We start from the raw sequence: 10286 nt of genomic DNA on the forward strand, positions 1-10286 counted from the left end.
CCTTTCTCAAATACCTGCCCCTTAAACCAATTCTCTCCAACAACCCAGACACCTGTTCCTGTCTTTTTCGAGGGGGGCGGCGCTCTGGGCTTACTCCTAGCTCGGCCTTCAGATTTCACTTCTACTGAGGTTCAGAGGACCATAGACGGTGACTGGGAATGAACCTGGGTGGGGGGGGGGGGGTTGGTGAGTGCAAGTGCCCGACCTGCTGTACTCTCTCTCCCACCTCTCCTCTTTTCCACTCCTGCTGCCACCTGCCTCATTACCGCTCACCCGGACCCTGTCTCAGGCCCTCTCTCCATCTGCTCATCTTTCCCCTCTCATCCATTATTCATAATGTAGCAAGAGTGATCATTTCACACCCCGGCTCAAACATTTCCACTGCTGTTTTCCCCAAAGGGTGAGGTCTGTTTAACCTGGCCTTTAGTTTGCCGGGTCTGCCTACCATTTAGTCTCTTTGGAATTTCCTCCCAATTAAAATCACTTGCTGCTTCCCCCCAAGCACCATGTTTTCCCCAGGTCCCCGGGCCTTTCCGCCAGCTCTGTTCTCTGCTTGGACTCCTCTTACTCAACAAGTCTTCACTGAACATGTAGTTAAGTGCTGGGAGCTGAAAATGAAGGGGTGAGCCAGGCAGGTGCGGGTCCTAGCGATGAAACTGTGCCTGCGGAACTCCTCATTACACGCACACGGGGCGGGCATTCCTAAGGGCTTTTTTGACATTCGAAAACGTCAAGCAGGTTCAGGACCCCAGCTGGGCCCGGTGAGCGGTGAGAAGCGGCGTGGGATCCCGGCTCGGCCACGACCACCTATACAGGCCTCGGGGAAGCTGACAAAGAGCGGTCCCTACCCCGGAGAAACGGAAAAAACTGCCGGGCCCGCCCCCAGCCCGCCCCCCGGAGGCTGCGGGGGTCCCGCGGGCGCTCCCCGGCCGCTGTCGGACCCCGGCGGGGGCCGCGCTCCGCCCCATCGCCCCACTTCGGGGGACAGCCCCCCTCGCTCCCTCCCGCCCCCGCCCTGACTCTCGGGGAGGGGGGCCCGGGGGCGGGGCCGTGACCCATCCGAGCCGGGAATCGGATCCAGATGTTCCCGCGGCGCGTGCAGCTGCATCCTTGCCTTTTTTGGCGAAAAACGTGCGGCCGCGAGCGGATCCCGGGCCGCCTCCTCTAATCCCGGGGAAGAGGGGGCAGGGGCCGAGGGTCCGGGCCCAGACTGGGGATTTGCTGTGGGTGCGCTGCGGGATTACGGTGGGGGGTGTGCGTGTGTTTTGGGGTGGGTGTAGCGAGGTGGAGCGGCCGGGAACGCACGGGCACCCCAACCCCTCCCTTCCTCCGCCAGCGGGCGGCGCGGGGATCTCCTCGGGGGAGATTCCCCACCCTGCGGCCGGCCAGCGGTCACCCCGCCCCCCTGGCCGCCCGGCACCAGGGCTGGAAGCGCCTCCGGGCGCGCAGGCCTCTTCCTTCCCTTCCCACCCCCCGGATGAACGCAGGAGGCCCGGGCTTCTTCACTGCTTTATTGCAGAATCCTGAAGGGGCTACGCCAGTCCCACCCCTCTGCCCATCTCTGGGCAAACTGGAGCGGAAATGAAATGAGAAAACACTGAAAGGGCAGGGCTGGCTGGGAGCACCCCCAGGGCTCCTTGGCCAGTGAAGCCTTGATCTACCCAGCCCTGGGATGAAGTGGGATGGAGTGGGGAGAGTCAACTTTCATGATAGTCCACTTTTAAACAAAACAAAACATGGTGCCAAGGATTGAATTCAACACCTCACAGGCCCAAGGCATGTACTTGACCACTGAGCCACATCCCGGGCCAGAACCGTCCACTTTGGGGGACCAACAGGCACACAGTGTTGACCTAAAGTGTCTGGAGCCAAATCTAGATGAAGGGGGCCTGGGTCCCAGAGTCCAGGTCTGGAGGCTGGGGTCTCAAGCCCTGAATTGGGGTGGGAGCATGACTTAGAAACCCAGCCTCTAGGGAAAGAGGGCCAGTTCTGGGGTTAAAGGTTACCAGATTTGTCATGGAGGCTCTACTCCACTAGGGCTATGGGTGGGGTTGGGGGTGGGGGTTCCTGGGTCAGGAAGTACCAGTTGGCAGTTGCTGGGAGTGGGGAGGTTGAATCCTAGAACCCAAGTTGAGCCCCAATTTGGACAGGGGCTGGGTCCCAGAGGTGGTTTAGGAAAGGACCCTTAGTCCTGGAGCTGGGGCTGGTGCCAGGGCCCACACTCAGGGCCCTGCCTGGCTGCAGCCCTGGCACAGCACTTGGTCACCATCGGGCACAAAGCCTTGGCCCACCAGGGATGTAGAACAGCGGGCGCAGGAGAAGCAACTGTGGTGCCAGTGGCGGTCTTCGAAGGACACATACTTGCCGCCCCCAAGTCCTGTGGGGAGACGAGATTAGCTGAGGGTCCAGGGGAGCATTTCTCAACCCCTACCAGCCCGTCATCCCTCTGGCCTTCTTCCTTTCCTGTGGCGCTTTACCATGGTTCCCCCCACCCCCGCCGCCCCCACCATGCATTTTCACCCGTGTCCCCATGAAATATCTTGGTTGGAAACGCTGCTCTTGAGTGGTCCTGTGCCCCACCCCACCCACTCCGTTCTTCGACCTGGACCTACCTGTGATGGGGCGCTTGCAGCTGCAGCATTTGGGTGCAAAGAGGTCTCCAAAGCAGGTGACACAGTAGGGATCGTCACCCTGTGAGGTGAACTGCTGCCCCGCCAGGGGCGTCTGGCACCCGGTGCACACCAGGCATTCTCGGTGCCAGGGTTGGTCGCGGTATGTCACGCCTCCCTGTGTCAGCGTCTGCAGGACAGTCTCTGTTAGCTCTTGGAAGGGGGTGCTACCCTACCACAGTACCTTACTCCCGCCTGCCCACCAGTGCAGGGAGAACCCCCCCGCCCCCGTCATTGCCCAGTCCCACCTTGCTGCAGCGGGCGCAGCGAGGCGCAAACTTGTTCTCATAGCAGGGCACGCAGTAGTGAGCACCCTTGTCGGGCACAAAGGAACGGGAGCCCAACGGCTGCTCGCAGCCACTGCACAGGAAGCACTGCTCATGCCACGTCTGGCCTCCATACTCCAGCTTCCGGGTCCCTGTGGGAAATGGGGAGCCCGTTTAGAGGCTCTGTCCCCAGCTTCGAGGGCCACCCCAGATGGAAGGAAAGTCCCCATGTCCTGAGCAAGAAGGTGTTCGTGGGGCTGGAGCGATAGTACAGCGGGTAGGGCGTTTGCCTTGCAGGCAACCGACCCGGGTTCGATTCCCAGCATCCCATATGGTCCCCTGAGCACCGCCAGGAGTAATTCCTGAGTGCATGAGCCAGGAGTAACTCCTGTGCCTTGCCGGGTGTGACCCCCCCCCAAAAAAAAGCAAAAAAAAAAGTGTTTGTGTACACACACAGCCAGCCTCTCACCACCTTGGCTGTACAGGCTCACGCCCTTCAAGCACACAACAGGATGGCTGAACATGTGCCAGGCCCCTCAGCTGGACAGGAGAGTTTCGCAGAAATGAAGAACCACCTCTATACCAGAGAGGTGGGCCTCAGCATCTGGAAACCTCCACGACACAAGCGCAAGTCCCCGTAGATGCTAAGCCCTCATGCACCTTATCCACCAGTCATGACTTCAACACACGAAGACCTGACGCGACCCAAGCAAGTCCAATGCACTGGACACAACTGATCCAAATCATGCCAAACTAAGCACTCCTATAGCCTAATCAAGCCGGACTGCACATCTTCTTCGAGACCGCATATACTTGAGGCATGCAGGTGGCCAGACCTGGGATGCCTTCTGTTTACTGGTTGCAGCACATGCTAAGCCCCAAGGTACCATGCACACCAGACTCAGCATACTTTAGCATGCAACTAGTCACGCAACGCTTCTGACATACTTCAGGGATGTGTCAGCCTGCCTGCACCCCGTGAGCCCAGCAGGTCAACCAGACCTCCTTCGCCAGTGCATACTAAGTCCTCGGGAATGTCCCGAGCTGTGATCTGGCACAGGATAAACTTTTGTGAGTGTTCCTGGGGGTACTGGTGCATGTCCATGCCAAGCTCCCTAGATGATGCAGAACCACAGATCCTGCTGGACTCTGGGGATGAACTCCACGTGCAGGTCTTTCCCTTCCCAGGCTTCTAGGTCTGTGTCACACCTCGCTGACTCTGAACTCCTGAGGCCCCAGACCTCTTGGAAGGGGGCGTGCTGGGGAGAGGCCATCTCCCCTAGGCAGGGGGAGGGAATTTCTAGTGAGAACCCTTCCGGGATGCGGGGCAGGCCAGCGGCACACACACGCCGAGCTTCAGGCCGTGTACCGGGCATGACGGTCTCGCCACACGCGGAGCACTTCGAGGAGAAGGCGCTGCAGTAACAGTCATTGCAGAGCAGCTCGCTGTCCTGGCAGGTGAAGGGCTCGTCTGCGAGGGAGCGCTGGCAGCGGCAGCAGCGGAAACAGTCCTCGTGGAAGTGACGATCTTCGTAGAACAGCTCCTGGGGGGGCACACAGCAGGGGGATTGGCACCTGGGCTCCCCCACCAGTCATCCCCCACGGCCAGCCCTGCTTGGAGCCGTCCTTACCCTGGAGTCATGACCGATAAGCTTCTGGCACTCAGCGCAGGTGTTGGCGAAGGTGCTGTCATAGCAGGGCACGCAGTAAGGGCCGCTGTCCGTCTGGATGTACTTGCGGCCATACAGGGACTCGCTGCATTTTGCACAGTCAAAGGCTTCACTCATGGTAGCTGCGAAGGACCCTGTTAGAGGCACAAGGTGGGGTGGCATCACCTAGGCAGGCTGCGGGCTTCACCAGAGTCTTTTGTGTTCAAAGGACAGAGGAAAAAACCCAGGAAATGCCCTTTCAGAGCAGGTAGAAAACGGACACAGGAGCCCTGGATTTCTGTATTGAACAGCAGGGTGGGAGCAGGGTCAGAAAAAAGAACCAGGAAGCAGAAGTTGTTTTCTTATCTGGGCCCTGGCAGATCCGGGGGGAAGAGGGCTTTCCTGGGTCAGTGACTCACTTCCTGCTCCAGCCTGAATTTAGCCTCCACTGCCCTGACTGTCCCCAGGGGGCAAGAGCAGGAGCTGGGAGCACCCCCCTCCTCTGAACAGCACCCCCACACCCTCCTGACTCCCAGGAAGAGACCTTCTACCCGAAACTGCTAAAGTGGGGAATCTTGAGGGGGGGTTCACAGAGACAGGCTGAGTGTATGCATTGCCATGTGGGAGGTCCAGGTCTGATGCCTGGCACCAAATAGTACCCCAAGCCACTAGTTTGGCCTCAAAACCAAAATAAGTACAGTTGAAATTTTTGGGGTTTTGGGCCACACCCAGCTGTGCGCAGGGGTTACTCCTGGCTCTGCACTCCTCAAGAATCACTTCTCATGGGCTGGGGGAGAACCACATAGGATGCCGCGGATAGAACTTGAGTCGGCCACATACAGGGCAAGAGCCCTTACCCACTGTACTATTGCTCCAGCCCCCTAAAGTTGAGATTTTAAAAAAGAATTTTTTTAGTTGATTGATAGATACACAGTTACAAGGTTGTTCATGATTGAGTTTCAGTCCTATATTGTTCCCACACCCACCCCCTTTACCAGTGTACAGTTCCCAGCACCCATGTTCCCAGTTTCCCTCCTCCCCTTGTGTCAACCCCCCCACCCCAGCCCGCCACTATGGCAGGCACTTTTCTCCTCCTCCTCCTCTTCCTCCTCCTCCTCTCTCTGTCTCTCTCTCTCTGTCTCTCTCTGTCTCTCTCTCTCTCTCCTCTCTCTCTCCTGTTTCTCTTTCTCTCTCTCTCAAGTGGAGCTCTTAAAGGGATGGGAATGGGCTCTTCCTGGTGTCCCCTCCCACACCCCTTCCAGGAAATGGGAACGTAGAAAGGGTTCCTGGAAGAGGAGTGGTGGAGTTGCAGGAATAATGTGAGGCCGTAACTGCCAGCCCCCACCCCCATCCCACCCCCAAGAATCCTCCACCAACAATTTCAGAGGCTCAGCCTGGGTCTGAACAGGAAGGAAGCCTTACAAGCTGGACACAGCCAAACTTCCCCAGCTGGACCCTTTGCCCTCAGCCTTCTCTGCCGTGTCTCCGGTCACACCAGCTTGGGCAGCCATGACCTGCAACATCTGCAGCAGCTGTGGCGGCACAGATGGCCAGATGTGAGGGTCTGCCATCAAGGCGAGAAAGAAGGGAAGTGAGCTGCTGAAGGAGGCAGAGGTGCACTGCGGGCAGAACTAGGCTGAGTGCCCCCCACCCCCACCCCGCCCCAGTCCCCATCTCCTGCCTGGGCAGCCTCGGGCAGGAGCCCCAAGATTATCCCATCCCTGGGTCAAGAACTAGAAAGTCCCTCCCCCTGCCTGGGGGAGATGGCCTCTCCCCAGCAGGGCGTCCCCTCCTAAGAGGTCTGGGGCGTCGGGAGTTAAGAGTCAGCAAGTGGGAAGCCACTGAGGACAGTTTTCCCCCCATCAGGCCCCTTCTTGGGTGGGGAGTCAGGCGAGAGGGAACCCTGCGAGCTGCTGCTGCAGACACCAGCCCCCACCAAACCTCAGACACTTTCCATTTTCTCAGGAACAAAGCATGTTTGCGGGATGAGGTCATGCACACAGCTGCCTCTGGAACAGGAGCATGGGGAGTGCGTGTGTGTTGGGGGGGAGAAGGGGGGAAGTGGGGTTCCCAGTCCCTTCTACAAACCCCAATTTCAGTCTCTTAGTGCAGAGCTGTCAGCCCCATCCTGCTCCTTTGGGAAGCCTGCCCTGAACCGCCTGGGGTCCCCAGTAGGCTGGGGGGGGGGAACCACCAGCACCCATAGGAAGAGGATGTTCTCCCAGCTGAAGATGAGGCAGTGGGGGGTGGGGGTGAGGGGATGTCCCCATCGTCACTTCCCCCTCAGACCCAGTAACTGGCACTGGCTCCAGTGAAAGGAAAACTTTTCTCGGCCACCCTCAGCAGGAAACACTGCCAGCCAGCACCACTCTGGCCTGGCCTTCAGACTGCAGGCGCCAGAAGAGCCCTGCCTGGAGGCCCGTGCCTGGCCGGCTCTGCCTCCCAAGGGACCATGCGGAGCTCAGAGCTTCCCTTCCTGTTCAGTTCCTGCCCCAGGCCCAGGCAGGAGGCACCGGAAGCTGGGGTCTTCAGAGTGGGACTTCTGGGATGTGGGCTATGCTCCTATTTCGTCCCCTTTGGGCCCCTCAGGCCCAAGGTTCTTCTGGGCCAATATCTGTTGGCCACCAGGGGGCCACAGAGGTGGAGGATGGCGAATGGAGAGCACTGGGGTCTCTTCCTTCCCGCCTGATTGGGCAGTAGCAGACACCTTTCAGGTCCAGAGGAGCCCTGGCTCCACCCCTGGGAGTAGATTAGGGGTTTCTGGCCTTCTAGCTCCTTCCCAGAATCCCTCGCTGTCTAGTGTGTCCAGCTAGGCCCCAGGGAGAATGAGTAAAGGTTTGGCACACCTGTCTCTGCCCCGACCTCCCTTTTCCCAAGGGAGCCGGCCAGTCCTCAGCATTTCCTCAAACCCTGGCCCAGACACCCCTATCAGGCCCTCCCCCCGTCCTTCCAGAAGCTCAGGATGGCTGTGGCCAGTGAGGTGTGTAAACGTGACTGTGGAATCTAAACCCTGAGTCTGAATCCCAGCCTCCACTGACTTTCTGGGTGATCCTGGGGGAGGCACTTGGGTTCCCAGAGCCCTTTTCCCACCTTCTGCCACCACTGCTGTTCCCAGGAGCACTGTCAGGTTTCCAGGGGGAGGGGGGGGTTCCTTGGAAAGCCCCAGCAGGTGGGCAGCACTCAGCCCAGGGTAGCTACTTGGGATTTGAGTTCTGGCCCTGCACTCATCAGGCAAGTTTCTCAGGCAGCCTGGGTCAAGGATTTGACCTGGACATTCTCAGTGTGGGCCGGGACGAGAACAGAGCTGGAACCTAACGGAGGAAGCACCAGTCATGGAAAGCGCTGGGCTTGGGGGGCTCCTGTGCAGGTATAGCCCCCTCTCCTGCACGCCCCGCCCACTCTCAGCAGAGCTCACAAAAGGCAGGGGAGCAGCCCCCATTTCCAGGAAAGGGGTACTGCGGCCAAGGTCCCCTGGCTCAGCAAGGGCCCCTATGTCCAAGGTCTTTCTTCTCCTCTCTTCCCTAGACTGGCTGCAGGGGTGGCGAGGGGATGGTGGTGTTTAAGAGAAGGGGACAGGAGCTGCTGGGTGACATCACTAGCACTCGAACCGGGCTCTTGTCCACAGCTGCCAGGCCTGTGAGGGGAAGACACCGAAAGCTTTCCAGTGACCCATGCCAACCGCTCAACCCTTCTGGCCCTCCCCCTACCCCAGCCCCAAAGTCCAGGAGGATCCTGGCCAAGCCCCACAGCTGTGAGTCAAGATCAGAACAGATCCCTCCCCCGGCTCCGGGAGATGACAGGAGATTTAAGGGGAGAAACTGAACTCCATCCCCCCCCCCACACACACACACACCAACCCCAAACTCTCCCCTCCCCGCAGGACCTGGCAGGGGAGCTGAGCAGTTTAGGGGAAGGGGGGTGGGGTGGGGAGCACAGTCCAGCAGCTGCTGGGAGAGGAGGAGAGGAACAGTTCATTCACCCCGGGTCCCCCAGGGCTAGCGCACAGAATCCAAGATTGGAGTTTAAAAATAAGTTGGGGCTGCCTTGGAGTCTGCTTGGGGCGCCTTCTCCCTCTCACCCTGACTGTCTTCGGGCCTTGGCCTCGGGGGGCTGGGCTGGTCCAGAGTTTCCACTTCCCCCCATCCCTGCTTCCCAGCGTCCCGGGCCGGCGCCTCCTTGGCTCGGTGCTCGGGGTGTCTGCCCCGGCTCCGATCTCCGCCTCCGCACCTCTGCTGTTCGCGGTGTGGCTCTGCCCAGGGCTGCCTCTGGCCGGCCGAGCCCGCGTCTCGGCCGCGCGGGTGTCTCCACGGCACCCACCCACGCCCAGCTCCCGCGCGCCCGGGAGCCCCAGCCCAGCCCCGCCGGGGCGCGCTCACTCACCGCGAGGCCGAAGACGCCGGACCTGGGGTGGGGGTGGGGGTGGTGGTGGGGGCACCGCGGGCTCCCGGGGGTCCTACACCGTGCTCGAGGCGCCGGGCAGCTTTCCTTCCAAAGCCCCGTCCCAGCCGGGCCAGTCCCCCAGGGAGTCCCGGCTCTGCCCCCGCCGCCTCCCGGGGACTTTGCCGGCTCGCCCGCTCCTGGGAGCCTCAGTTTCTCCAAGCGGCCCCCGCTCGCGCTCCCGCCTCCCGCTCCACTCCGGTTTTACTGTTTCAAACCTGGAACTGTCGCCGCGGCCCCGCCCCGCCGGGCGGCCTGGAGCAGGACCGTGTGGGGGGCGCCGGGACCCGGCGGGGGTGGGGTGCGGCGACTGCCCCAAGCTCGGTGGGCGGCGGCGGGCGCCGGGGGCCGGGCGCGGGGCCGCTTGCCTCGGTGGTCCTACCTGGGGGCCGGGCCGAGCCGGGGCTGAGCGCGCTGCCCGCGACGCTGCCGGCTGCAGACGGACTGTGTGGGCGAGTGGGAGCGCGGCCCCAACCCCTCCCCGAGGAAGTGAGCGCGGGGGCCCGCCCCGCCCGGACCCCGCCCCCGGCCCCCCAGCCCGGAGGCTGGGGGCCAGACCCCGCCCCCACCTCCCGTTTACACCGGGGCCTGCCGCAGGCCCCCTCCTCCTGCCCGGCCTAACCTGGCCCTCCTAACCTTCTCGGGTGTCCAGGACCCCGCCCCTGCCCCCCCGCGCCCCCCCCCCTTGCGGTCCCTCTCTCCCAGCGGCCCCCACCCGCCCCGCCAGCCCCTCTGGTCCCCCAGCTTTAGGCTCTGTGGCTGCTGAGTTCAATCCCAGGCGAGGGGTACAGGGCCTGGTCCACCAGGGTTCCTTTGGGGGTCTGGAGTCCCATCCCTTCTTGGTCTACCTCCAGGAGCTCCCAGTTACCCACTGAGGTCACGCAGTCAGCCTGCATTTGTGAAAGAGACGTCAATGCAACCTGGAGTAGGAGTGACTTTGAAGGACCAGGGCAGTTTCTGGAAACACGGGGACCTCCCTATAATTCCTGACTTTATTTTACAAGTCTGAGGGGGCAGAGCCAGAAATAACCACCTCTTCACCTCCAGCTGCATCTTGGGATGGAGAAGTAGGTCCTGGGTACCCAGGAATAGCTGTGACCTTTGAGGACTAGGACTAGGGGAGACCCTGATCCTTGGCCCCACGACTTTAGAGCTTTACGGGAGGGGCTGGGGAGTGCTTGGGTGGGGCCCTATGGGGGTGGGGGGAAGTGGAGGAATCTCTCCTCCCTTCAATTCTGCAGTTTCCCCATGCCCACCCAGGAAAA

The 10286-nt window shown here is 61.1% G+C and overlaps 1 protein-coding gene across 5 annotated transcripts; it reads right to left on the reverse strand.

Annotated features, from left to right (window-relative positions):
- Positions 1–1496: 1496 nt before the first annotated feature.
- FHL3 (four and a half LIM domains 3) lies at positions 1497–9913 on the reverse strand. Of its 5 annotated transcripts, none has more exons than XM_056123346.1 (6): positions 9894–9913; positions 4567–4739; positions 4305–4479; positions 2918–3087; positions 2613–2799; positions 1497–2377 (listed from the first exon to the last, which is right to left on the reverse strand). In XM_056123346.1, exons 2-6 carry the CDS (start codon positions 4720–4722, stop codon positions 2223–2225), a joined length of 843 nt encoding a protein of 280 aa, XP_055979321.1. In that variant the 5' UTR covers positions 4723–4739; positions 9894–9913; the 3' UTR covers positions 1497–2222. The 5 variants fall into 5 exon arrangements, with proteins under 5 accessions (XP_055979321.1, XP_055979319.1, XP_055979320.1 ...); XM_056123344.1 differs by lacking the exon at positions 9894–9913 and adding an exon at positions 9404–9483; XM_056123345.1 differs by lacking the exon at positions 9894–9913 and adding an exon at positions 9240–9305.
- Positions 9914–10286: the final 373 nt, after the last annotated feature.

This window comes from Sorex fumeus, unplaced genomic scaffold (genome assembly GCF_029834395.1).
Source record: "Sorex fumeus unplaced genomic scaffold, SorFum_2.1 ptg000047l, whole genome shotgun sequence".
Classification (NCBI taxonomy): domain Eukaryota; kingdom Metazoa; phylum Chordata; class Mammalia; order Eulipotyphla; family Soricidae; genus Sorex; species Sorex fumeus.

What these genes read in the sequence shown, in the direction of transcription:
- FHL3 (XM_056123346.1), bottom strand. Translation starts at nt 4,722, where the DNA reads ATGAGTGAAGCCTTTGACTGTGCAAAATGCAGCGAGTCCCTGTATGGC. An exon ending in TTATCGGTCATGACTCCAGG is followed by an intron (nt 4,480 to 4,566) that starts GTAAGGACGGCT and finishes GTGCCCCCCCAG; the next exon opens with GAGCTGTTCTACGAAGATCG. An exon ending in TGGCGAGACCGTCATGCCCG is followed by an intron (nt 3,088 to 4,304) that starts GTACACGGCCTG and finishes CATTTCCCACAG; the next exon opens with GGACCCGGAAGCTGGAGTAT.